The sequence below is a fragment of the Hyaena hyaena genome, unplaced genomic scaffold (genome assembly GCF_003009895.1).
Source record: "Hyaena hyaena isolate Hyena2069 unplaced genomic scaffold, ASM300989v1 scaffold_366, whole genome shotgun sequence".
Lineage (NCBI taxonomy): Eukaryota > Metazoa > Chordata > Mammalia > Carnivora > Hyaenidae > Hyaena > Hyaena hyaena.
In genome coordinates, this window is record NW_024080999.1 from 1526431 (window position 1) to 1554406 (window position 27976).

A 27976-nucleotide genomic window follows, 5' to 3' on the forward strand; every position below is an offset into this window, starting at 1 on the left:
AATAAATGTACATTTGTTTTTTAAAGTGCCTATTGGTGAAGTTCGGCGGCAATAGCTTTGCAAGCAGTTAAATTTCAACAGAGCAACTGGCATTCAGGTCATATGAAGACAGTAAAGTTAATTAACACTTAGTAGGGACAGTTTAATTTGACAGCAGCGATAAAATAATCAGATGGTTATCAGAAGTGGCTCAACTGGTCAGCACCAAATTAGCATCTTTTCTCCTTACCTTCTTTGTCTACGACATGCAATTACCCCTTCTTTCGCATAATCCCCCTTTTGCTCGCCCTACCAGAGCAACAGTTTTTCGGCTTTCTGAAACCTGTGCTCCCCGAATTGCAATTCCAAGTCCCCAGTAAAAAAAGCCTTTGTTCTTTTTCGGTTTCACCTCGTTTTGTGGATTAACACCTGCTGAATACTGCAGACTGCCATACTTCCGAGTGAGAACGCAACGATCGCTGTCTCCCCACCTCCCCCCATTTCCTCACCCTGCGTCTGAATGGAAATGGAAAGAGTGTATTTTTTTTCCCAACACTCTGAGTTTCCCCAACTGCCACCTCTGACAAATGTACCGTGTTTAGGATGGGAAATTTTAATTGCCCACAAGACTGGAAACCCCGCGGGGCCGGCTCCTGCTCGTGGGCGTGGCTGCGGGGGCCGCTGCGGGGGCCAGGATTGCAGCGGCAGCTCGGTGTCTGGGCGGGGACCCGCCCGCCTCCTCTGGCCGCCGGGCTGCAGGCCCACGGCCTGCTGCGGTGAGATTCCCCCGGGCTTTCCAGCCGAAGCCGGCAATCGCGCGTGGCCGGGAGCGACGATGGAGGGGCCGGTGAGCCGGGCCGGGCGGGCGGGCGGGCGGGCGCGGGGTGGGCGAGGTCGCGCGCGCGGCCCCGGGGTGGCGGCGGGCCGAGGGCGCGGGGCTGCGGCTCGCCGGGGTCCGGCTCGGCGCTGCGGTTCCTGCGGGCGCCGGGCCCGCCGCGCTTGACCTGGTGGCGGAGCGGAGTTCGCCTTCGGAAGGGAGGTCTACAGGCCGTTCCCGGCGGCCCGGGTCCCTGCCCCCGTGTTCTGGAAGAAGGATGCTGCCAGGCTGGGGCTCCGACACGCGTCTCGTTCGGAGCACTGGGCGGGGAGGCGCGCTGCGGCCGGCGGCTGCTCGGGGCAGGCGGGCGGCCCGGCTTTCTGGCCGCGGCTGGAAGGCAGCAAAGCACCTTCTGTTGTGCGCTGTCCCAAGAAAGGGGTGGCGGGGGCTGTTATGGCTCCTCCGTCTTGGCACCCAAAGTTGGGATGGGGCTGCAAGATTTAAGGCTCGCTCTCTTGCGAAAGCTCGCTCCCTCCTTGGATACCCCGGCCTCCGTCTCCATCCTCCGGTCCCTTTGCCTTGGGAGCCATAAAGGACCAGATGAATCAGGGTTAAACCCCAGGGTATCCAAGAAAGCCAGACCCTTTGTTTATTCAGGATCTGTTTACCGACTGAATGAGAGGCTTTTTATTTACACTGGTATAATGAAAAGAAGTAATAACGATTAATAAAAAAACCCTTAAAACCCCAATATAAGTAATACCTCAAGGTAATTTTTTTCATATGTAGTTTACTGGCAAGACCACACAGCCAGGCATTTTGGTATCTTAACAAAGGAATATGGTGGCCTGCGAGCTAGTTTTTAGTCTTGCGCCGGACGCTGCTAATCTTCACAGCCTTCAAAGAAGGAATTATTATGTGACTTTACAAGTAAGGGAACAAAAGAGGTTAATTTTTACATGTCCATGTGACTGCATGTGGTAGCATAAGGATTTGGACCCAGAAGCTTAGGGAAAGAGGCATGTGTGGGAGCAGTTGGCTGACAGGCAAGGCGACAGTTAAGACCAGGGCTTTGTAAACCTTGGCTTTGTTGGCAAGGGTAGTGGATTTCTCCAGTTTTCATGTTTGTATCCCCATATATGATTTGGTTAATATTTTGTTTTGTTTTTTAGTTATCTAGCATGTCTTGTCATTTACTAAGGCACTGTGTTAAGTGCTTTAAAACCGTAATTCACATGGCAACTCAGTGAAATAATAACTATTCACTCAGGGCTTATCTGTAGGACTCATTATTCTGGGCCTTTTACGTGTACTACTTTGTGTAGTCTTTTTTTTTTTTTTTTTTTTTTACAAATAGTTTATTGTCAAATTAGTTTCTACATAACACTCAGTGCTCATCCCCAAAGTGCCCTCCTCCATGCCCATCCCCCCCTCCCCCCCACATCCATCAGTCCTCAGTTTTTGTCAGCATTCAAGAGTCTCTCATGGTTTGCCTCTCTCCCTTTCCCCCACCATTTCCCCCCTTCTTCTCCCCCTTGTTCCTCCGTCAAGTTCCTCCTAATCCTCCTATACGTGCAAACATATGGTATTTGTCCTTCTCTGCCTGACTTATTTCGCTCAGCATAACACCCTCAAGGTCCATCCATGTTGCTTGTGTAGTCTTTTTAATAAAAGGATTTGGTGCTGTTATTTTGCCCACATCTTGGAGAGGTAAAGTCATTTGTCATGGCTCATGCATCTGGGATTTGTGCTAACCCCAGCTCATCAGCCAAAATAATTATGCATGTATGTAATAGCAGGGCTTTCCTCCTAATTCTCTTGTCTCAATCATTGCATTTTGCTTCTTAAAAATATTGTTGGCTCCCAGCTCACAAACTGTGTTTTGGTGTGTATCTGTTTTCTCTCTTATCCCAAAATACAGATTTTCACTATGAGAGTCAATCCATTCTGCATTTCTCATCATCTTGCTTTTGATTCCCATGTGAGAGAGAAGCATATGGTTTAGAAAAAAATGACTTGGAATTAGAATGGCAAAGAAGACTTTTTGATTTCAGAAGCCAAGGTGTTGATATAGCAAAAGCCTAAACGTTTGAGTTTTTAAAGCCTAAATATGCCGAAAACCCCAGGACATATGGTATTCCAGATGGAAGGAATGCAGGGTGATGGAGGAAACAGCTTTCCCGACCCTAGTGGAAGTAAATATTTTCTAGGCTAGGAGAGCAAAGAGAGACTAACTGAAGTCTATATTCTGACACAAATTTGCGTTCTGAAAAGGTGGCCCTGTGCCTGGTCCCTTTTGTGAATGGGGAGTTCAGGAGGATGGTAAATAGAGTTACAGGGAGGTGTTGAAATCCAAGAACACAAAACGCCTGTGCCTTGCTTTCCTGGGGGAAACTGTGGAAAGAGACCAGCCTCCCCATCGCGACAAGTGAACGGTGAGACAAGAGATAGATTGATACATGGGAGTCTAGGCAGAGAGCTTGCAGAATGTCTCTTTGCTGGGCACAGGGAGAATCCAGGAGCACGGAATCAGAACAAAAGAGAAGACATTATAAGCACGAGGTTTAATTGTTTAATTGCTGTGACCATGATGCCTTCAGGGGAACATGGCCATCTTAGAGAATGGCACCATGGATAGATGGCTGTAACCAAGGCTTAGCAGCCCTGTCCCATGGCTTGGTATTGTGTGAGCCTCTAGGAATTGGAGATGCAATGCCTGAGATTAGGGCACTTGTGAAGTGCTTGGGGTGGCAGAGGGCTGAACTGACAGAGATTATGTGACCTTGACTGAAATCAAGTCTCTACGTCTAGCTGAAATAGCAATGTGAAATAACAATGAACTTTAGTTAAAGAAAAATTCAGAGACACCCACATTTCTCTATCACAGAAAAATGTAGGGAAAAGTTACATTTCTTGCCCGTACCCCTTACAATGCACCCAGACATGTAGAATGAATCCATGGGGCTACTGTAGAGAGAAGTTAATCTGTCTCCATCCTGCCCTCTTGTTTTATAGTAAAATGATACCCAGCATAACATTTAATTAAATATCACCATGTAAAAATGCCAGGGATTTATGCCTGGACACATGGAACAATGAAAAAACAATTACTGTTTTTTAAAAGGTACAACTCATAAAATTAGCAGAATTTGCAGGGAAAAATTACTTCAGCAAACTTCAAGGCAGTCAGTCACGTCCTTCTGAAAGGTGATGACCCCTGAGTTACATTTTTAATGTTACCAGATGTGGAGTAGTTGAGAAGTAGATGGTTTCTCACAATTGTAGTCTCTGTGTTTTCTGTGTGTATTTATGGCAGTTTCTTCCGCCCCCCTCCGCCCCCCACCATCCTAGGTCTTTGAGACCTTGCTCTTGACAATAGTGGCTTTGAGAGCAAGGCCTCAAATTGCTAGGGAAAGCCAAAATGGGGGAGCCACGCAGTAGCTTTTCCCTTCCCATATCCTGAGCAGTCTTTTACTTCGTCCATTTATAGTCCCCGGCTCTGCATCCTCAAAGCCAAAGTTCTCTGGTGGTTAAAACTTCAGCGGTCGCGATGAGATGGAAGCTTCCTGAGCTTCCTGTCCACATCCAAATGCCCATTTTTGTGCCTTGCTTTCTGTCTTCAGGTGTTCAGCTGGCTCTTGTGTCATCTGTCTGCCTACAGACTGATTTGGTTCGTCGCCGCCGTGGGGCTCTGCAGAGCAGCGCAAGGTAAAAACATACCCAATCCCCCTGTGTGGAGTCTAGGAAGCAGAGTTTCTGGGGTGGAAACATTTGGCCACTGTTTGGTCTGTGCCAGTTCATTTGTCTGCGTGAATTATTTAAACATGTAATTTGCTTGGGGGAATGGGAGCGGTTCCTTCTGCTTTCCACAGTTTTGTTTTCCAAGTGGAAAAAGACTGAATATTTAGAAACTGTTTCCATAGATAATACCAGACAGAAGAAAAAATTCTGTCTAAATTTAGATGTTTTTTTGCCTATCAAGTCGAATAACTTTTAAGTATTATTTAAACATGATTCCCTAGGTTTGTAAAGATAGGGAAATGCTTGGAGAGTTTGAATTGATATACCCTTTTTAGAAGGTAGTCTGGCAGTAAACCTTTCGATTGGGCATGCCCCTAGTTACAGAAAACTATGGAAAATAATGAAATATTGAGGTTCCCTAGGTTCATGGTCTATTATGTAAAACATGCACGTGCTGTTCACTTATCTGCTGAATTTCCTGATTGTGCCGGACCATCTGCTCTGTTCCATAGGAAATCACACCTCACTTTGCTGCTGGCCTTTTTTCACCTTCCACGTGATGTTGGCTTACTTGTCTGACATCAGCCTTTACAGGTGGGGGCAGGGGAGGTTTCACACCATCCACAGCACAGGCTCCACCAACTGACAGGGGGAATCTAAATGGAGTTCTGTAGAAGAAGCATTAAAGAATTGTAAACATTCCACCAAATTATTTCTTCCATAGTCAAAAGAGAAAAATCACCTAAGAAGTTAAAACTCTAGCTTTGATTCCTTTTCTACTCTCCATTCTAAAAGCAGCCGTTTCTTCAGATCTCAGCTCTGTGAAATCTCAAGGAACTTTCCGAAAACCCCAATCCCAACAAGAGGTATTGTTTCCAGAACTTTTCACATCTACCCAGAATAAGCCTCCCTAAAACACTCGCGGGCTCCTAAAACACTGCCGTGTCTCCTTACCTTCTCATCCCTGACATTGTTGAAGTCTCATTGAGAGGATATTGTTTATTTGTTTGTGCTTCTTTGTTTCCAATCATGCTAGCCAACATTTTCTCTATGTTATTAATCTTAAAAAAAAAAACACACAACAACAACACATTTTTGTGTTTTTTATCAAGTCTACATTTTGTGTACCATTTCGTTAATTGGGCTTTATCTATATTAATTCACTCCTTTTATTTTTGGGAGGCAATGTGGGATTTTGGATATATGTGTATATTCATTTTTCAATCTCTTGTTTCCTAATGAAGTTAAGATTAAATATTTCTCTCTGAAAACTGCTTTATCAATTTCTTCGGATTTTAATACCTTACATTCTCCTTGTCACTCATAGTAATTGATTATTCTTCTTATGATTTCTGGTGTAATTAGAGTTAAAAGAAGTGTGTAAATTTCCTGTTTTATTGCATTATGTACAGTGTTCAAGATCATAGGTAGCAGCTTTTTTGGTACCCTTTTTCAAGTTCAATTTTGGGGAAGGTTTGTAGAGATTGTATGTTCTCTTTGTTTTTTCATAAATATTTATTTTTGAGAGAGAGAGAGAGAAAGAGAAGTAGGGGAGGGGCCCAGAGAGAGGGAGACAGAGGATCTGAAGCCAGCTCTGCACTGACAGTAACAAGCTTGATGTGGGGCTCAAACTCACAAACCATGAGATCGTGACCTGAGCCAAAGTTGGATGCTCAATCCAGTGAGCCACCCAGATGCCCCTGTATGTTCTCTTTGAATAAAAGTTTATAAATACATACCTATATGCATATACATATATAATTTATATATTGGCTTTTGTATGTTTCACTTATGTTGTTAGTCCTATAAAGGTTTATAATTAATATATCTTATTTTAAATTGCTCCCTTTATCATTTTGAAAAATGCCTTTTTGTCTCCCATTCTTCCTTGTCTCTTTTTCTTAAGTCTTGATTGATCTAATGGTGAAACATTCTAAGTCTTTGAATTTTTCTTTACTACATTCTGGGAGAATTCCATGATCTGGTGTTCCTACTTTATGAATTTACTCTTCAGCAATGTCATTTTGCTAAGTGAGCCATGTTAAGATTTTATAGATGTCATTTTCTACAACTCTAATTTCTACTATTTACAATGCTGGCTTCTTTTTACACTTAAGCTGTGACATTCATTCATGTCAAAGTGTTTACTGATTTATGATATTTTTATTCACTTGGTAGCAGTTCTGGGTTTGTAGAGTTTAAATTTTCCTTCTTTCCCTGTGTCAACTTTCTCACACGGCTGCCTGTTCGTTATTATATTGAGGTTTCCCATCAAATCGTCTATCATATCAATATGAGAAGTCAGCATTGTGGGGGAAGAAATTATTGTCATGTCTCATGCTCTGCACTGCACTAAGTAAAAATGTGAGAATGTGTGGATTCTTATTTGCTGTCAGAGCCATCTGAAGCACTATCCTGAATCCTTCTCTATCTTATGGTGCTGTATTCAGCAGTGCTTCCTGGAGGCAGATGCTGCTATTGCTGCCCCTTCTTCTGTAAGGTGTGTATGTGTGTGTGTGGGGGGGTGTGGAATGGATATGGCTGCTGCATCTTCTTCATTTAAACTGATCACTCTGCCAATCGTCCATTGGCCCTTTCCCTGCTTCTACCTCTCCAGCCATGAAGACATTCTATTCTATCTGACAGTGTTCATCTTCAACCTCATTCTATCTACTTTCAGTTTACAGGGATTCTTCCCACAGTCTTTGTTCAGTGAGGGTTTGCTTTCCTGTTTTTCTACTCTGTTACTCTTGAAGATTGAATACATATATTTGAATGTATATTTCTCTAGCAGCATCAGAGATATACATAAATATTTCCTTTGTATTTTCCTCAATTTTTTCTTTTTCTCACTAATATAGGATTTATTTATTTATTTATTTATTTATTTATTTATTTATTTTAAATTCAGGAGAGTTAACATACAGTGTAGTCTTGGCTTCAGGAGTAGAACCCAGTGATTCATCTCTTACATATGCCACCCAGTGCTTGTCCCAAAAAGTGCCCTCCTTAATGCCCATCAGCCATTGAGCCCATCCCCCCACTCCACTCCCCTCCAGCAACCCTCAGTTTGTTTTTAAGAGTCTTTTATGGTTTGCGTCCCTCTTTGTTTTAATCTTATTTTTCCTTCCCCTCCAATATGTTTATCTGTTGTGTTTCTCAAATTCCACATATGAGTGAAATCATGATATTTTTCTTTCTCTCTGTGACTTATTTCACTTAGCATAATACACTCTAGTTCCATCCACATTGTTACAAATGGCAAGACTTCATTATTTTTGACTGCCAAGTAATATTCCATTGTATATATAAACCACATCTTCCTTATCTATTCATTCAGGCTCTTTCTATAGTTTGGCTATTGTTAATAGCGCTGCTGTAAACACTGAGGTGTATGTCCCCTCTTCGAATCAATATCTTTGTATCCTTCAGATAAAGACCTAGTAGTGCAACTGCTAGGTAGTAGGATAGTTCTGTTTTTTAACTTTTTTTTTTTTTAATGTTTTATTTATTTTTAGGCGAGAGAGACAGCGTGAGCAGGGGAGGGTCAGAGAGAGGGGGAGACACAGAATCTGAAACAAGCTCCAGGCTCTGAGCTGGCAGTCAGCACAGAGCCCGACGCGGGGCTCGAACCCACGAACCGCAAGATCATGACCTAAGCGAAAGTCGGACGCTTAACCGACTAAGCCACCCAGGCGCCCCTGTTTTTTAACTTTTTGAGGAACCATCATACTGTTTTCCAGAGTGGATGCACCAATTTGCATTCCCACCAGCAGTGCAAGAGTTTCCCTTTCTCCACATCCTCACCAACATCTTTTGCTTCCTGAGTTATTAATTTTAGGCATTATGATGGGTGTGAGGTGGTATCTCATTGTGGTTTTGATTTCCATTTACCTGATAATGTGTGATGTTGAACATCTTTTCATGTGTCAGTTAGCCATCTGGATGGTTTTTTTTGGAAAAATATCTGTTCATGTCTTCTGCCCATTTCTTCATTGCATTATTTGTTTTGGGGGGGGTGGTGTTGAGTTTGGTAAGTTCTTTATAGATTTTGTATACTAATCATTTATCTGATATGTCATTTGCAAATACCTTCTCCCATTCTGCTGGTTGCCTTTTAGTTCTGTTCATTGCTTCCTTCACTGTGCAGAAGCTTTTTATCTTGATGAGGTCCTAATAGCTCATTGTTGCTTTTATTTCCTTTGCCTCCAGTGTCATTCTAGTAAGAAGTTGCTGTGGCTGAACTCAAAAAGGTTGCTGCCTGTTTTCCCCTATAAGATTTTGATGGTTTCCTGTCTCACGTTTAGGTCTTTCATCCATTTTGAATTTATTTTTGTGTGTGGCATAAGAAAGTGGTCCGGTTTCATTCTTCAGTATGTCGCTGTCCAGTTTTCCCAATACATTTGCTGAAGAGATGTCTTTTTCCCATTGAATACTCTTTCCTACTTTGTCAAAGATTAATTAGCCGTATATTTGTGGGTTGATTTTGGGCTCTGTATTCTCCTCCATTGATCTATGTGTCTGTTTTTGTGCCAATACCATACTGTCTTGATGATGACAGCTTTGTAATACAGTCTGGACTTGTGATTCCTCTATCTTTGGTTTTCTTTTTCAAATTAATTTGACTTCTCGGGCTCTTTTGTGGTTCCATACAAATTTTAGGATTGTTTCCTCTAGCTCTGTGAAGAATACTGCTATTATTTTGATGCAGATTGCATTGAATGTTTAGGGTAATATCAACATTTTAACGATATTTGTTCTTCCAGTCCATAAGCATGGAATGATTTTCCATTTCTTTGTGTCTTCTTCAATTACTTTCATAAGCTTTTCAGCATATAGATGTTTTCCCTCTTTGATTAGATTTATTCCTAGGTATTCTATGGTTTTTGGTGCAATTGTAAATGGGCTTAATTCCCTGATTTCTTTCTTCTTCATTATTGGTGTATAGAAATGCAACCAATTTCTGTACATTGATTTTATAGCCTGTAACTTTGCTGAATACATATATTAGTTCTATCAGTTTTTTGGTGGAGTTTTTTGGGTTTTCCACATAGAGTATCATATATATCACCTATGAAGAGTGAAAGTTTGACTTCTCCCTTCCCGGTTTGGTTGCCTTTTATTTCTTTTTGTTGTCTGATCGCTGAGGCTAAGACCTCCAATGCTATATTGAACAACAGTGGTGAGAGTGGACATCCCTGTCATGTTCCTGATCTTAGGAGGAAAGCCCTCAGTTTTTCCCCATTGAGGATGATATTAACAATGGGCCCTTCATATATGGCTTTTATGATGTTAAGGTATGTTCCTTCTATCCCGACTTTCTTAAGGTTTCTTTTTTTATCGAGAAAGGATGCTGTGTTTTGTCAAATGCATCTTTTTCTGCATCTATTGAAAGGATCTTATTCTATCTTTTATTAATGTGGTGTATCACATTGATTGATTTGCAAATATTGAACCAGCCCTTCAGCCTAGGATAAATCCCAGTTGATTATGGTAAATAATTCTTTTGTTTACTATTGAATTCGATTACTCTCCTGTTGAGAATTTTTGCATCCAGGTTCATCAAGGATATTGACCTGTAATTCTTTTTAGTGCTGTCTTTGTCTGGTTTTGGAATCAAGGTATTGCTAGCTTCAAGGATGAGTTTGGAAGCCTTCTTTCCATTTGTATTTTTTGGAACCGTTTGAGAAGAATAGGTATTACCTCTTCTTTAAGTAGCCTGGTAGAATAGACCTGAGAAGCCCTCTGACCTTGGACTTTTGTTTATTTAGGGATTTGTGATTACTGATTCAATTTCTTTGCTGGTTATGGGCCTGTTCAAATTTTCTATTTCTTTCTGTTTCAGTTTTCGTAGCGTGCGAGTGTCTAGGAATTTGTCCATTTCTTCCAGTTTTATGGCATATAAATTTTCATAGTATTATTGTATAATTACTTGTATTTCTGTGGTATTGGTTGTGATCTCTCCTCTTTCATTCATGATTTTATCTATTTGGGACCTCTCTCTTTTGTTTTTGAGAAGTCTAGCCAGGGGTTTATCAGTTTTGTTTATTCCTTCAAAACAACAGCTCTTAGTTTCATTGATATGTTCTACTGGATTTTTTGATTCTGTATTGTTTATTTCTGCTCCAATCTTTATTATTTGCCTTCTTTTGCTGGCTTTGGGCTTTATTTGGTGCTGTTTTTCTAGCTCCTTTAGGTGTATGGTTAGATTGTTTATTTGGGACCTTTCTACCTTTCTTGCTTCCTGAGATAGGCCTGAATGGCAATGTATTTTCCTCTTAGGAGTGCCTTTAGTGCATACCAAAGGGTTTGGACTGTTGTGTTTTCATTTTCATTTGCTTCCACATATTTTTTAACCTTTTTCTTAATTTTCTGGTTAACCCATTCATTCTTTAGTAGGATGTTCTTTACCCTCACATATTTGAGGGCATTCCAGGTTTTCTCTTGTGGTTGATTTCAAGTTTGATAGTGTTGTGATCTAAAAATATACGTGGTATTATCTCAGTCTTTCTGTACCTGATGAGGACTGATTTGTGACCCAATATGTGATCTGTTCTGGAGAATGTTCCACTGTGCACTGTAAAACAATGTGTCTTCTGCTGCTTTTGGATGAGATATATATATTCTAAATATATCTGTTAAGTCCATCTGGTCCAGTGTGCATTCAGAACCTTTGTTTCCTTTTGATTTTCTGCTTAGATGATCTGTCCTTTGTTGTAAATGGAGTCCTAAAGTCTCCTACTATTATAGTATTATTATCAATGGGTTTGCTTATGTTTGTTATGAATTGATTTATATATTTGGGTGCTCTCAAGTTGGAGGCATAAGTATTTATAATTGTTAGCTCTTCTTGATGGCTAGACCCCTTAATTCTAATATAATGCCCTTCTTCATCTCTTGTGACAGACTTTGTTTTAAAATCTGGTTAGTCTATTATAAGTACGGTACTCTGGCTTTCTTTTGACATCCATTAGCATGAGAGATGGTTCTCTATCTCCTTACGTTATTTTTTCTTTTTCTCTTTTTAAATGTTTATTTATTTTTGAGAGAGAGAGAGAGAGAGAGAGAGAGAGCAAGCAAGGGATGGGCAGAGAGAGAGGGAGACAGAGAATAGAAGCAAACTCCGCACTGTCAGCACAAAGTCTGACATGGGACTCGAACTCACAAACCATAAGATCATGACCTGAGCTAAAGTTGGATACTCAACTGACTGAGCACCCAAGCTCCCCTCCATCCCCTCACTTTCAGTCTGCAGGTGTCCTCAGGTCTACAATGAGTCTGTTGTAGGCAGCATATAGATATATCTTGTTGTTGTTGTTTTTTGTCCATTATGATACCCTATGTCTTTTTATTAGGACATTTAGTTCATTTACATTCATAGTGCTTATTGAAAGGTATGAATTTAGTGACATTGTGTTATCTGTAAATTTTGTGTTTCTGGTGATGTTCTCTGGGCCTTTGTAGTCTTTACTGCTTTCCACTCAAAGACCCCCCGCCCCCCTTAGAATGTTTGCTGGACTGGTTTAGTGGTCACAGATTCCCTTAGTTTTTGTTTGTCTGGGAAACTCTTTATCTCTCCTTCTATTCTGAATGACAACCTTGCTTGATAAAGGATTCTTGGCTGCATATTTTTCTTATTCAGCACATTGAATATTTCCTGGCATTCCCTTCTGGCCTGCCAAGTTTCAGTGGACAGGTCTGTGACTGACCTTATGTGTTTACCCTCATGGGTTAATGACCTTTTGTCCCTCGCTGCTTTCAGAATTCTCTCTTTATCTTTGTATTTTGCAAGTTTCTTTATGGTATATCCTGGTGTTGACCTGTTTGTGTTGATTTTGAAGGGAGGCCTCTATGCCTCTTGGACTTGCATGCCTGTTTCCTTCCCCAGGTTAGGGAAGGTCTCAGCTATAACTTGTTTAAATAAGCCTCTGCTCCCTTTTCTTGGTCTTTTTCTTCTGGGACTCTATGATATGGATATTGTTTCATTTCATAGAACCACCTAGTTCTCTAATTCTCCCCTCATGGTCTAGTAATTTCCTTTCCCTGTCTTTTTTAGCTTCATTGTTTTCCATCATTTTATCTTCTATTTCACCTATTCTCTCCTCTGCCTCTTCAGTCCTCACTGTCACTACATCTAGTTTATTTCGCATCTCAGCTATAGCATTTTTTAAAATTCATCCTGACTAGTTCGCAGGTCTTTGATTTCTGCTGCAAGGGTTTCTCTGGTGTCTTCCATGCTTTTTTCAAGCCCAGCTATTAGGCTTATGACTGTGTTCTAAATATATTTATATTGTTTATAACTGTTAGGAGCAAGATATATTGTTTAGATCTGTTTGGAGGAAGTCCCTCACTGTGATTTCTTCTTTATCTTTTTGGGGGGAGAATTCCTCCATCTTATCATTTTGGTTAAGTTTCTGTCTTTTGTGTGTTTTAAAAGCATATTAAGTGTCCTGTAGCTGAGAGTAATGCTATTATTAAAAAAGGGTCATACGCTGTTCAGGCCCGGGCAGTCCGGGAAGTGTTTCTGGTGTTTGTTGCCTGCACTGTGCTCTTGCGGTTTGCCAGCTCTGTCCCGCTGGTCAGTCCTCTGTGGAGCCCCTCCTTGCTCACAGTGTTGGAGTGCTTGCACATTTAGCTAGGCGCGCTTTGATTTGTTTATTGAAGTAACCCCGGGGGGAAAGGGGTAAGGGGAGCCCAATCCCACACAAAGACAAAAAAGAAAAGGGAAAATAGAAAGCCAAACAGAAAACCAAAAACTATAAGGCTGATTCCAAGGAAAGAGAAAGGAAAAGAAATTAGGGGGGGAAAAAAAACAGAAGAAAAAGGAAAGGAAGGAAAAAGAAAAGTAAAAATAAAAACCCTCAAAAAATTAAAAAGTATGTAATAAGAAATGACAAAAAACAAATCAGAAAGTATGGGCCTGGTTCCAAAAAAAAGAAAAAGAAAAGGAAGAAGGAAGAAAAAATAGAAAACAAAAAACAAAAAGGAATTGCTGTTGGTATGTGGGGGTGGTGGCTGTGCTGGTCCGGAGGCAAGGCCGGCTATGTTAGGTCAGTCTTGTTTCAGTAAATAAGCAGTTGCCAGGCATGGAGAGGAGAGGTTTGGTGTCAGTGTGTCCCGCTTCCATCGGGGGCCACTGTGCTGCTCTCTGAAGTCCCACCGCGTTGTTGTTAGGGGGGAAGATGGCGTCATGACAATCTCCTCCCGAGACTAGGGCTCTCAACCCAACTAATATTCTATTAGTATATGTGCTGAATAGCCAGGGCGGTCAGCTTGCCCTGCGCCACAGTTCTCCTGAACCTTCTCCTTGGCCCTCAGTTGGGATTCAAAACCCAGTCTTAAAGGACTGGCACGGCACCGATCCTCTCTGCTGCTCTGGAATAGAGTCTTTTCACCTGGCCGATGAAAGACTTAGGGCTCACACCTGCAGAGTCTTTTGTCCTTGGCGAGGCAATAAACTCTCTCTCTAAAGTACTCCAGGAAGGGGACTGTTGTCTTCCAGTGCGCCCCAAAGATCACTGCATCATGCTATGCACTCTGGGACCAGCTCTGCTCGTGCCACAGCTCTGCTCCAAAGAAACTAGTGCACTTCCAGAACCTGAGAGTTTCAGCTCCAAAGACTATTTGCAAAAAAGAACTAGCACACCCAGTACTTTTCGCTCCTTAGTCCATGGTCCAGAGGGGTTTTCCTCTTTTGCTAACTCAGTGCTGTGCTTTCACAACCCCTCTCTCTTTCTCTTTTTGTCTCTCCGCAGAAAGGGTTCCCTCTCCTCCATAGCACCACTGTTTTATCTCCCATGACTCACATACATGCCTCTCGATCCGGCCAGGTTGCCTCCCTCCAACTGTGGAGATCCTTCTGCCACTCCGCACATCTATTTCCTGGGAGTTCCAAGTAATCTGACCTCAATACAGCCAGGTTCGAGGGACGGGGAAAATCCAGGTCCCCCTTCTTCTCAGCCATCTTGACCCTCCCGCCAACATTTTCCCCGTTTTCTATGTTTAACTTTGAACGTGGACTTTTTCATCAGAAAAATGTGTACCTGTATGTATTACATTTCAAAATATGAATGTTCTTTTATGATTCTATGGTAAAAGTGGTGACCCAGGATGAAGAAGAGCTGTTGAACACACCTGCTTCCTTAAGATGCTCTCTGCAGAATTCCGAGGAAGTCTTGATTGTGACGTGGCAGAAAATCAAGGCTGTGAGCCCGGAAAACATGGTCACCTTCAGCAAGAACCAGGGGGTGGTAGTCCAGCCCGCCTACAAGGACAAGATTAACATCACGCAGCTGGAACTCAAGAACTCCACCATTACGTTCTGGAATACCACGCTGGAGGATGAAGGGTGTTACAAGTGCCTCTTCAATACTTTTGGTTCCGGGAAGATCTCAGGAAAAGCCTGCCTCACGCTCTCTGGTGAGAATCTCTGAGAATCCATTGTCTCTGGCTAGAAATGTTATTTTCAAGAATGTTTGGAAGTTGGTGGTGGTGCCTAGTTTTTCAGGATCCTAGTCCCAGAAAGCTGGGTTTATGAGAAGATACTTGGCCTTTCATGTCTACTCTAACTGTAGTGATGGTTATTTGGAGAGTTCGTGGGGCTACATTGAAACTCTGCCTGGAGTTATCTTTGCTCTGAGGAACTGTGTTGTCAGCAAGGGTAAGTTTAGGACCATGGTAAGGATAATGGGGATAACTTATCTGCATAAGTAGCGATATGATTCTTTTTTTTTTTTTCCTCAGAAATATTTGGAAAGTTTTATTTAAATGTTTTGTGTTCCCTTTTAACCAACACCAAAAAGGGAAAAAAAAAATTGCTATTCCAAACAGGAGTGTCGATTCAGAGAGGAGTGGGCATGTGTGTTAAGAGCCGGGATGTGTCTGCCCGTCCAGGTGGCTCTTGCCAGCCCGGGTCACCCTGGGTTGGATGGCCCATCCCAGTTCGCTTCCTGGAAGCCTCTGATGGCCTTAGAATGAGTGAGCAAACCCCCATCCTGCCGGGGAGCTCTCGGTCTCCCCTGCGTGTAGGGACATGAGCATGATGGGGCCTGGTGGTTCCAGGAGGGGAGGGGAGTGGGAAGGTCAGATCCGGAATGTTCCATGGAGGCTTTAGGGCCTCCAGGCCTGGAGAAATATGTTTGCTAGAAAAATCAGATGCTTTGCGAATTCCGGCAGTCTGTGTTCTCTGCCTGCCCGAGACAGACCTAGTCTGCTGGCCAGAGGGGCAGCGGGGGAGGGGAGCAGAGGCTGGAGGCCAGGAACGGCTCTGGTGCCAGTGGAGGGTTCCAGAGGGGAGCCAGGCGGGCGGCAGACTTTGGTTTCCTGGGTCCTCACTCTGGCAGCTGTTGAGGCTGTGAGGGCCCCTGAGGAGTGGGCTCCCGGGTGGCGGGCCGCGCTGAGAGAGGGAAGCTGGCCGTCTGGCACAGGCGAGTGGGTGCCTGGGCCGTGGGCCCTCAGAACAGGATGCCCAAGGCGGGCTGGGCCAGCAGGAGGAACAGGGGGCCTGGAGAGGGGCCACCCGCCGAGCTGGCCGAGGCACAGTGGTCAAGGTTGGCACCGATGCAGGCGGCGTAAGCCATCACGTGGGGAATGAAGTTCTGCTCGTGGACGCCATGCAGCAGGTGCGCCATGGGACCCTTGGCGAAGACCGCTACGTCCTCGCCACCGTGGGTCTCATGACGCAGGGGCCACGGCAGACTGCGCCTGGTAGTTGTTGTGGGCGTAGTCCACCATGGAGACGAGTAGCGATATGATTCTGACCTGGGTTTGCCATTAGCCATCACGTAACCCTGGAAGAGTCCCGTCTGCTCTCTGAAGCAGAGTTTATTTGTCCGCACAATAAGTATAAAATAGATCATCTGTAAAGTCCTTAACGGCTTAAACATTTTTAGATCTAAGGACAGAGCCAGATTGGGATAACCTGAAGCCAGTTATGGTGGTACCTCTCATTCTGTTTTAATGCAGTTCTCTCGGTACTGATACGGGGACATACCACAGAAGCCCTCTACACCTGAGGCCAACTATAGAGTTAACTGGATAATAAGCATTCTTTTACAACCCAAGAGGGTTAGTTTGACAAGATTCCTTTCCTTTTAACTGACACATAGCTGAGATCGAGAATTAAGAAGTGGGAATAAGGTATAGCTTTGGAGCACAGTTCAGTTGATGGTGGTTTTAGAGGGGGAAATACAATTTAGAGAGAGTTATCGGGAATGTTAAAGTGAGAGTTTGAACACACTAAGAATATTGGACACGGGGCTCAGTAGACAAGAGTGCAAGGGACATATGGCAACACCAAAAAAATAGAGGTTCTTTCACTTATTTTTGCCTATAGTGAATCCTCTCTGCAGGATCTTATGTCAGATTTTCTTCTTGATTCTATTTCTTTCATTCTCATTGTCTCTTTGTCTCCTTTTTTCCTCTCTCCCCTCCTCCAATGCTTCTTCCTTCTTTCCTTTCCTTTTTTCTCCTTCCTTCCTTCCTTCCTTCCTTCCTTCCTTCCTTCCTTCCTTCCTTCCTTCCTTCCTTCCTTCCTTCCTTCCTTCCTTCCTTCCTTCCTCTCCCCTTCCTCATCACTTTTTTTCTTTTTCCTTCTTGTGTCATGTTTTCTCATTTCTGTTACATTTTCTTCTTCCATTCTTCCCCCCTCCTCCTCTTCCTCCTCTTCCTCCTTCTTCATTTTCTCCTTTTCCTCTTCCTTTTTCTTATTCTTCTTCTTCTTCTTCATCTTTCTCCCTTCTCCTGCCCATCCTTTACCCTTAATCTTTTTTATTATTTTTTGTCTGAAAACCACACTTCCCTCAGTCTTCTGGGTAGGAACCCCATTCTTTTCCATTCTGACCCTTTCTAGCTACACTTTATAGCCTTGGATATACCAGAACGCCCTGCCACCCAGTCTCACCATGTCAACCCTCCTCATTTTCCCTCACTTTTATCTGTCTTTCCCTAGCGCCCCTTGACGTTAGTATCTGGGTACTATTTGGAAAAAGCCAAGCCCTTTGGCCGCATTTCCTCCAACCAATTGCCGCCCTCCCACCTCTTGAACTTCTAAGCAAAGACCAGGCCTTCATTGAGTTACTGCCTTTTAATTATCTTGAGGGCTCCAAAGTAACCACAAGAAAGCAAAACTGCATTTGCCCAGCCGAGACGAACTGCACACTGAAAAATATACAATGACAATGAATTCATCAGTCAAGGGACTTTTAATGTCCTTTTCTCATAAGCTGGTTATTTTCTCTTAACTCCGTAAGGTGATCTCCAAGGTTTTTCCAACTGTCATTCTGTGATTTTCTGGTTATGGGCAATGAATTTCTAATTTACATTTTCTACGGATATCCTAAGCAGGGACTTTCCAAGTCTCCTCCATGCATCTCATTCCCTGGTCCAGCTCCAAGCAGAGAAAGACCATCTCTAAGCAGTAGCCCCTCTATGGGCTTTCTGTTCTGACACTGCCCTGGTACTTCTGAGAAGTGCAGGCTACCTGTACAGAAGTGCTGATTGGCAACTACTGTCCGCCTATGAGAGGGATGCCCAGAAGAAGGTAGAGATGCTGCATTGCTCGTGGAAAAGGAGAACAGAATAAGTAGGCTCTGGACTGTATGGGAAAGAAGATGCCCTTTATCCATTCAGCTAATTCCCCTGCAGAGAAACTACAGAGAGGACTTTTCTTTTCTTTTTTTTTTTTTTAAATATTTTTATTTATTTCTAGGAGAGAGAGAGAGAGAGAGAGAGAGAGACAGCGTGAGCAGGGGAGGGTCAGAGAGAGAGGGAGTCACAGACTGAAACAGGCTCCGGGCTCTGAGCTGGCAGTCAGCACAGAGCCCGACGCGGGGCTCGAACCCACGAACCGCGAGACCACGACCCAAGCGAAAGTCGGACGCTTAACCGACTAAGCCACCCAGGCGCCCCCAGAGAGGACTTTTCTTGTTACGGGGTTGTACTAGGCCAGTTTCTGTCCTGCCGGCCAGAGAATTAGACACAGGAAGAACTGAGAAGCCCCAGTTTGGGTTGGATGTGCCATTTTACCTCTTGAGCCCCCAATGTCTTTCTGTAAAGATCCTTCTTCATCCTCTGAGGAGAAAGTGGTGCTTAACTGATGTCAGACCATGATTTGTTTTTTGTCCCAGTACAGCCCACAGTGTTCCTTCACTATAAGTTTTTCGAAGACCACGTAAATATCACATGCTCTGCCAATGCCCGCCCAGCCCCTGAGATCTCCTGGAAGGTCTCTGGGTCAGGGATTGAAAACAGTACTGAGATCCTCTCACACTCCAATGGGACCACGTCTGTCACGAGTGTCCTCCAGATCAAAGACCCCAAGAGCCAGGTGGGGAAGGAGGTGATCTGCCAGGTGCTGCACCTGGGGACTGTGACCAGCGTCAGGCAAACTTTGGACAAAGGTAAGAGAAGGTGGGCCAAGATGGCTGTCATTGCCTCTGTGAACACACCTGGAAGGTGGTGAATGTTTTGCGAGCCTTTTGGTTTCTTAGCAAAGGAGCTAATAAGAGAGAGAATGGCATACGTGGGGAAAGAAAAACAGGGTGGAGAAAGCCAACAAAGCCAATTTTACTTTGGTAAATGTGGTATGTTGCCCACATACCAAATGCTTTTGCCAAGATCCATCCATTCATTCATTTCCACACTGCTAACATTTACCGAGTATCTGTTCTGTACCAGGCTTTGGGGCTGTTGAAATGTGACAGTAAGCAAGGCTCAGTCCCTTTGCTCAGAGAGCTTCTAGTCTACTGGGAATACAGAATGGGCAATTATAAAACTGCGTGTTAAATGCTTCAATAAGAAAGCTACGGTGCACCCTGGGGGGGATTGAGGACAGGGAGGAGGGACATGAGCTCAATCTGGAGGAATTGTGGAGATTTCCCAGAAGAAGCGACATCTCCGATGATGGCTTTGATCATCTACACTGTGGAAAAGGGGCAACAGAGGTTTTAAGAAAGGGGCCGATCTGACGATGTTTTCCTCACCCCTTTGAAAGAAACTGCATCCTGTTCAAAACTCCTTTTGCTCTCTTGTGTTTTTCTCTAAACTGCTATCTCTGGGTCTTATGGATACAGGAAGGGTTGTGGGTAGAAGAATAAAAGGAGCGGCCTTTCTAGCAGCAAGGCACTTTGGGAATAGTCACGGTTTTCTTTCTCTAGCTAGTGGTTCTGAAGCACTAGCTCCAGATGAGGCTCTCTGTAATAAGCCTCCTAAAAAGGGATTGATGGTGCCCCCCATCCCTCTGGGGAGGATTTTAAGCAGTAGAGCTTGGAAAAGCTTTTTCCCATGTACGCCTCTAAGCAGCATTTCCTGTAGTCATTGCTGGGGTCCTTGTAAAAAGCAGACTAATCAAAAAGTCAACATTTAGGTAAGCTTGGTCAAAAGATTTGCAGTGTCAGATCTGGATATTCGTGAAGAGATCCTCATTTTCAGCCAAGGCAAAGGGTCCATTTCCCTACAAAACAAATACCTGCAAAGGAACAGGTCTTCTTTCCCAAGCATGCCAAAATCGACTCCAACCGTTTATAGTATGTGTACATCACCTCCGTGATGTTTGTTTCTTCTGCGAACACTTACTAAAAGTCTTCTGCGCTTCAAGCACGTATCCGGTATGGAAACTGGGGAACTTAGACACATCTCTGTGTGAAGGTGCTCGATTCAATTATGATGTGACAGCTCCCTTTACAGAGGTAAGGGGAAGATGCTGGAAACTCTGGAATCAGGAGGCTCTTCCCCGGTCTTAGTATTGCACCGTATGCTGAGGAACTCCGTTTATTGGCTGTTGGAAAGAGCTTTACTAACAAAAACACAGATTAGAAGAAATAGAGTAAAAGCATTGAGATGAGTTACTCCTGGGGTCGGAATCATGAGATGCTTGATTTTTTTCCCATTCTATTTCTCTGTATTTTCCAAAGCTTCCTCGATAAATATATGACTTTAATGGACCGGAAGGCAAAGCACATATGCTTTCGAGGCAAACTGAGCTCTGACCAAAGCCTTGCTTCTCCACTTACTACTCTGATTCCGAGCTTACTTAACTTCTCTGTTTTTTGTCCTATTGCTGTTGTATGTGTATGTGAGGTGATCATAATAATATCTAACTCTTGGGGCTGTTTGAGGACTAAATGAAATCACACCTTCGAAGTTCTAAAGAGAGAGTAACCACATAGACCATGTGGTTAGATTATTATTAACTAAATGCTATTGAAATAATATGAAGCCATGAATGTAGACCTCAAAAGGTATATGTTTAAGAATAGTTAAAAAAAAAAAAAAAGAAAAGAATAGTTTTCAGTGTTCGCTTCTGCAGCACATATACTAAAAGAATCGTTTTCATTTTAAGCTCAGTTCTAGGAAGAAGTCACCACAACTATTGCTCTATCCTTTTTTGCCTTGACAGCTTCTTCTTATGACTTTGTTTCTCCTTTTTCCCCTCAACATCTTTAGGCTTTTGGTTTTCAGTTCCGCTATTGTTAAGTATTGTTTCCCTGGTCATTCTCCTCGTCTTAATCTCAATCTTATTATATTGGAAACGTCGTCGGAACCAAGACCGAGGTGAGTGATCACAGGAAGTACTAAGAAGGAAACATCTGATTTTTTAATAGCAACTTGGGGGTCACATGAAGATGTAAATAAGGGGTGGCAACAATGTGTTTTGTTTGCTGCTTCCAAAATACATAAATGTTTCTGGTATTTCAGAACACTTCAGCATCATTTTCTTGCAATTGGACATTAACATTGGATGTTTCTGGTTTTTATTTCCTAAGATCATTTAGTGGCTAATTATTTGTAAATTGAGAGTAAGAGTTGATGAGAGGAAATGTGGAAGATGTTTATCCAATCATTGTTGAATCAGCTGATGGCAAAACCAGGAAAAGAAGTCGCAGCACCCACACTGTGTCTTTCTACTCCTTACTGAGGACAATCCCTTTTCTTTTACAGCGTTCCCCAGGGCCAGCTACTCCATGTAAGAGACTCTGAACTTGTCCAACACACTCACTAATTAAACGGTATTTTCTATGTTATACCCTTACTATGTCTCAAACACTATAGGCAACATACAGATGATCCTACTTATATCTACATTATGTCATTCTGTCCTCATAGACTACGGATCTTCTCTCTGTCCCCTACGACACCTATCACAGTGTCTTATGTATATTATTAGGTGCCCAATAGATGCTCATTCAAATAGTTAATGAATCATTGGATGGATGGATGGATGGAAGGGTAGATTTTCAAGGTGATCTTTTCAATTCTTTTTTTCTTATTGTAATTTCAGTGCTAATAAATGCTGAGTCTAAAATATTGTGAGATATTATAAAATGAGACACTGTAAAACAAGAAGAGTCAGCCAGAAAGAGAATTAATTTTTTTTTCTGAAGACCGTGCATAATTTATTAAAGTCTACGCAAAGCTGCAGTTTATAGTGTGTTGATGGGGGTTTCCAAGGGTGAAAGGCTGATATGGGAGTTTTTGCCATCTCAGATAACTGCAAGGCAAGGAAGAAAGTGTTGGTTTAGAGTGTGATCTTAAATTTCTATTAAAAACTTCACTTAAGTTCAACTTTTTTCCCCTTTTTAATGTCTCATGAGCTCTCTCTCATGTGCTAGGTTTTTCAAACACTTAATTTTGTGTGAGCTTTATATAAACCTCAGATTAATGTCATTTTATTAAAAAAAAAAAAAACCAAATCTTCAGTGCCAATGACCGCTTTGCAAAAGTAGTCATAACTATGTGTTCTGTGGGGAGAAGGCATTACACATTAGATAATTTTATTGCATATAAACAGAAGCCCATAGAATTCATTAATGCTCTACAGAATGTCAAAGGCAGAGGGCTGTTTGACTCTACTTTATCTAAAGATTTCATTTTTTCCAGTTAGGAATTGAAGCCAGAGATGGAAATTGACTTCCTTCCCTAAGGTCACACAGCTAGTTAACCAGCTGTGGTCTTGGTCTTCTGACCTCTGCCAGAATGTTCTTCCAGCAGGACACCCTGGAGTCCTGACTTGAAAGGTGTTATTGGGTTGCATTTATTTTAGTCCTAGCTTGCTGTTACTGCTGTATTCTTCTGGAAAGTATGAGGCAAAATTATGAAGTGTTCGAATTCGTTTTAAAAAGTCCCTGTTGAACAAGAATCTTATAATACAATCTATTCAAGCCCAAGGTAAATTCCACTAGAATGGGGCATTAGCAAAATAATTGTCTTTTGTTCATTAACTAAGTCTGAGGTTTTCTGGGGAAAAGAATTGTTCAATGCCTTTTCCAGTTCCTGAAGCAAAGGGAGTCAGCTTATCTTTGTACCCAAGCTTTTTCGCATGCATGAAATAAACTCTTGTACCTCTATAGAATCTTGTAAGCACTAGGATTGCTATTTACTGATGATGTCTTCGTGACTTATGGCCAACTAGTTCATTACACTGAATGTGCAGTGACATATTTTGGGTGACTGAATTGTTTTGTGGGTTTCAGAAATGTCAATAGGTCCCATTTACTTAAGTTGCTAGTAAAACCAAGTGTTTATTATGCTGGAGACTTGAACACTCAGGACCAGAACTTAAGTTATACAAAAAATTGGCAGAAAGAGATGAAAACCATGGAAGATACTGACATTTACAATTTCTTTAAGTAACAAATGTTGATTATCAATTTGCGATAAAGTGAACAGTCCTACTACATTTGCTTCCTATTTTTCCCTACCTTTACTTTGGGTTTTCTTTTTCTCTTCTCTTTGCCTTCCATCATCCCCTAAAAACATAAAACTTTTGGATTGCCAGGGGAACATGATGATCAAAATGACACCAAATTCTGGACCTGATGACTGGAAAAATGGCAACCATTCAGAAATAAGGAAATGAAGGTGGGGGGGCGCCTGGGTGGCTCAGTCGGTTAAGCGTCCAACTTTGGCTCAGGTCATGATCTCACGGTTTGTGGGTTCAAGCTCCGCGTTCGATGCTGTGCTGACAGCTAGCTCAGAGCCTCGAGCCTGTCTTTGGATTCTGTGACTCCCTCTCTCTCTGATCCTCCCCTGCTCATGCTGTCTCTCTCTCTCTCTCAGAAATTAAAATAAATAAATAAATAAGAAATAAGGAAGTCAAGAGGGGGAACTAAATGTGTGTGTGTGTGTGTGTGTGTGTGTGTGTGTGTTCAAAATTCATGGAGAAAGAGAGGAGAGGAAGGATGAATTAATTCTTACAACTAACTGAATGTGAGCAGACGAAGAAATCCTCTCTGGCGGTGAGACAAATCTAGTTAGTTAAGTAAGGTTTGCCTCTTTGTTAGGTCCATAACAAACACAACAAAAAAGCTTATTTTAGATCAAAAGCACTTAATCATTGCTCACAAAAGCGCAGGCAAACTTACAGTCTTGGGATAGAGGGGTAACCTGTAATGATGGTGTTATTTTTGTACAAATCAGGATCTATTTTCCTTGTGATTCTGTTTAATCTCAGAGAGAATGCTGTTGTTCTTTTCACCAGTAACGGTGTGCTCTGGAGGAAGGTATGATAAGTTAGAGGCCGTTTCTCTTTGTTCCATTCCTGATCGGATCAGATCACAGTTACTTCGCATGAGTCTACAACAATCAGATAATAGGTTGATAGGTTTAAAAAAAAAACCCTTTTATTTTCTTTCATGAATGTAGTGCTTTGTTACTGAAACAGAAAGTGAAAAAAAATAAAATTTCCTAGGGAGAATTTCCCCTATTCTACAATATTCTATTAAAACCCAACTGAGGTCATAAGTTTGTCCCTTCCACGTATGCTACAATGAAGTTAAATTTGGGATTGAAAAAAACCTTTTATTTCTCGTTAATTAGCCCACCAATGATTACGTGCTTCTCAGTAACAAAAACCTCTCTTGGGGGCAGATCTGAATAGACAACCACCTCCCTTTTTGAAATGTTTGAGTAACAGTTTTCTTTTGATCGAGTCAAACTATAATTGGAAAACAGTAAAAAATTTACACAGCCATAGGAAATGCCCATTCCAGACTTCGCGTTTTCTTCGAATCATCTAGCTATTTTGTAACAAAGTGTTTTTTCTTTCACCCACATTATCTGTATACTTACCGTGAATTCTTACACTTCACTTCATAATAACCTAACCTTTACATGGGCTCTCCTTTCAATGACAACAATGGCGGTATTAATAAAACACTGTGTCCTCGGTGGAATCATGTCACTTTCTCTTATTTTAAGCTTAGTACTATATCAAATAACAGAAGTGCTCAATAATTTTGATGGTGAAATTGGTGATTAATTGGAAGTGCAATACAAAAAAGATTTGTTTCCAAAAACAAATTAAAATCTTTGCTCTGTGTAATAATTGTGTCTGTGTCTCCCTGACGCAGAATGGTGGGGTGGTGGTCCTTACCCCCAACCCAGTTTCCTCAGAGCTCCAAGCAGAAGAGATGTGGCACTTTCTATGAAAAAAAATGTTAAGCAACCTTTATTGAACTGTTTGGGTCAAAACTGCTGGGAGAAATCTTGCCTTCCAACTGATTTTTCTCCAAAAGTTTACTCTTGAATGGGTGCAGAAGCCATCCATCATATCAAAATGGATTACAAATGTCACTGGCTAACAGAATCTTAAGCCCAGACATTCTTGCCTGAGCTGTTCTATGTCTTTGACCACAGATAGTGGATACTGGACAAGTTAACAAATTTAAAACACTGCAGCTTCTGGTGAAGAGTTACTTAAGATGACACAGAGAATGAGAGGTGGCACCAAGATAAAACCCTAGATCTTTTACTTCACTAACTACGTGCCTTGAAGGGAAGCCCACATCCTTTCAGTTTCTGTGCTAGAAATCTGCTAGCCCCTGAAAGGCTCTCCATGTGTCTTTGTGACACTTGAACGCCACCCAATGTCTAGTAAGCTAGTATCCACAGGAAACAAAGCTCAAGGTCTTATAAATAAAACACACATAGATCATTTGGAATTCTTTAACGTGTTTTCACTTGTAGTCTTAAGTGATTCTGCAAAACATTTTTTCCTGGAATTACCTGTCCTTTTATTTTTAAACAATTAAAACAATTTTTTGATGTTTATTTATTTTTGAGAGAGAGTGGGGAGGGGCATAGAGAGAGGGGGACAGAGGATCTGAAACTGCCTCTGTTCTGATAACAGAGAGACCTATATGAGGGTCAAACTCATGAACCGTGAGATCGTGACCTGAGCCAAGGTCAGTCGCTTAACCGACTGAGCCACCCAGATGCCCCTACCTATGCCCTTTTAAAGAGTCACAGTGTCCTTACATCATATTTGATCAGGAAATGTCCTTATATTTGCCAGTTAAATATGCCCAGGCGTATTCTATGTTTACCGATCCTTTTGTTATTTATAGAAATATATTCAAATATGTATAGAAATTATACATGTTTGAAGTTAATATCTTGAACTTTCTCTTATCCAGTGCCCTAGAGGAGTCCCACAGAACCCTGAATATTATGTCCTGGACTACTTGAATGTGCTTCAGAAGAAAGGCAGGAGGAAAAGGGTCAGTCTCCAAGAACAAAAGAGGTAGTGGTAAAAGACCTAAGAATTTCAAGATTTTCCTCTGCCATGTGAGTGACCCACTGCTGGTGAGCGTTCCAAAAGGAAGTTACTTCACCTCTCAAGTCTGTTGTAGGACTTGGTTTTGTGAAACAGTGCCGTGTTGTGCTGTTGTATGGACTGTGGATCTGTAGCCACAACTCATAGATGGACTCTGGCTCCAGCCGATGGCCGCCCTGTGTTCATCACTTCATCTCAATGAGCTTCCACATCTGCACCCACAAAATTAAGAAGCTGGGCCAGATTATTTGCCATTCTGCTCTAAAATCTGATGTAAGTCCAGGAAAGAAAAGGGATAATGAAATGAAAAAGAGAAAGGAGGATACAGAAAGGTGTTGAGGACCAAAGAACTTTCCCGAGACTACCTTTTACCTTTCTGTTGATGTTCCTTCTCTTTTTCCATATTGTTCGTAGGTCCATGAGTCTGTTTCCTCGTGTGTTTCCTCACTGCATTGCTAATAGCTGGTCTTTCTAAAATCCTTGGTTTCACTGCTATTCTTCATGTTCTTCTGTGATGTTTACCATAATGAATATGGGACTGAATCTATTGCAAGATAATATCGGCAACCTTAACTTTATTTATCTATTTTTATAGAAGAATAAGTATTGTTAACCCAGCAGCTCACATATTTAAAAAAGCTTGCATTTCCTGTCCCATTTGACTCATAAGATGATGACCAAGTCCTATTTTAGTCATTGTGGATTCAACATAGTGTAATGAAAATGTATGATAAAAATAGGCATTTAGGAGGTTTTATAAGTAACAGTCAGTCAATTCAAATGCTTTTCTCTCCTGGCTTCTTTTCTCATGAGTTAGCTTCTCATAATAGCAGAGAAGGCATGAATGGGTTTACAGATCCCTTTGTTCTAAATAGATTTTTCTTTTCTTTTCTTCTTATTTATTTTGGGGGAGATAGGAGAGAGAGAGAGAGAGAGAGAGAAACTCAAGCAGGCTTCATGCCCACCACCCTAGGATCATGACCCAAGATGAAGTCAAGAGTCAGGCATTCAACCGACTGAGCCACCCAGGTGACCCGTAAATAGATTTTTCTAACTAGTGGACTCTTATTAATCTTTTGAACTCTTATTAATTACAAGACAAAATTAGTGACTTTTTCTGTACTGCTTGTTTTCTTCTCTCTATTCAGTGGCTAAAACTTAACTTGTTTTCTCTGTTGAATTGGATATTTGTATATTTAAACTTTTCATATGTTATTTAATTCTGTATATTTTGTTTATTTGTATTAAAATGCTGAATGGTTAAAAGTAGAAGTGTCAAGGCTAAATACTTGGTTCATGATACTCTTGAGGAATGTGGTAGACATTAATGATAATCTTTATACTTTCCCTATGTGTGTGAAAGCCTTCCCTCTCTCTCACTCACCCACTAAAAGATGCCACTAACATTTCTGATAATCACAAAGTCACAAACCAGATATCCCTGATCTAGCCAGCGGGAGCTCCATCAGTTTGGTAATTGTGTCCATTTGATGTGATGTGGTCAATTTTGGAGCACTTCCTTGTATATGCTCTTTTGATTTTGCTTTTTGATACTAACCTTTGCAAACTGATTAGCTTACATGATTTTGAATTTAATACGAGCCACCACCCTGCCTCTGGTTTTGTTGTGTTTCTGTATCTCTGCATCTCAACTGCCAGATCAGGCAGGATAACTAAAGCAGCAGTTCTCAAACATTTAGAACATCCTTAGAAACATGATTGAGGAACCTAGAGGGCTTTCTTATAGAGAGAAGTGTTTGCTGATATTTACCACATTTGAAATTAAAGCTTACACATTTAAAAAACAAAAATATACAAGAATGTATTCTATTAGCTGTCGGAGTGATGTCAACATTACATATCATGTAGTTTCTGGAAATTCTACA

At 41.8% G+C, this 27976-nt stretch overlaps 2 protein-coding genes across 7 annotated transcripts in view; both read left to right on the top strand.

Moving 5' to 3' along the window:
* Window positions 1-759, top strand: part of LOC120244041 (OX-2 membrane glycoprotein-like) — a 31015-nt gene extending 30256 nt beyond the window's left edge. The window contains exon 4 of the mRNA XM_039250340.1: window positions 608-759. Coding sequence (XP_039106271.1) covers window positions 608-759 — 152 coding nt within the window. The remainder of the gene's footprint in view (window positions 1-607) is intronic.
* LOC120244036 (OX-2 membrane glycoprotein-like) lies at window positions 721-27034 on the top strand. 6 transcript variants are annotated; one of them, XM_039250331.1, is made up of 6 exons: window positions 721-826; window positions 4420-4504; window positions 14636-14956; window positions 18664-18936; window positions 20981-21088; window positions 25951-27034. In XM_039250331.1, exons 1-6 carry the CDS (start codon window positions 815-817, stop codon window positions 25956-25958), a joined length of 807 nt encoding a protein of 268 aa, XP_039106262.1. In that variant the 5' UTR covers window positions 721-814; the 3' UTR covers window positions 25959-27034. The 6 variants fall into 6 exon arrangements, with proteins under 6 accessions (XP_039106262.1, XP_039106261.1, XP_039106263.1 ...); XM_039250330.1 differs by lacking the exon at window positions 721-826 and adding an exon at window positions 1607-1726; XM_039250332.1 differs by lacking the exons at window positions 721-826; window positions 20981-21088; window positions 25951-27034 and adding exons at window positions 1625-1726; window positions 21301-21398.
* The last annotated feature ends 942 nt before the right edge of the window (window positions 27035-27976 follow it).

What these genes read in the sequence shown, in the direction of transcription:
- LOC120244036 (XM_039250330.1), top strand. Translation starts at nt 1,637, where the DNA reads ATGGTGGCCTGCGAGCTAGTTTTTAGTCTTGCGCCGGACGCTGCTAAT. An exon ending in ATTATTATGTGACTTTACAA is followed by an intron (nt 1,727 to 4,419) that starts GTAAGGGAACAA and finishes TTCTGTCTTCAG; the next exon opens with GTGTTCAGCTGGCTCTTGTG. An exon ending in CAGGCAAACTTTGGACAAAG is followed by an intron (nt 18,937 to 20,980) that starts GTAAGAGAAGGT and finishes CAACATCTTTAG; the next exon opens with GCTTTTGGTTTTCAGTTCCG.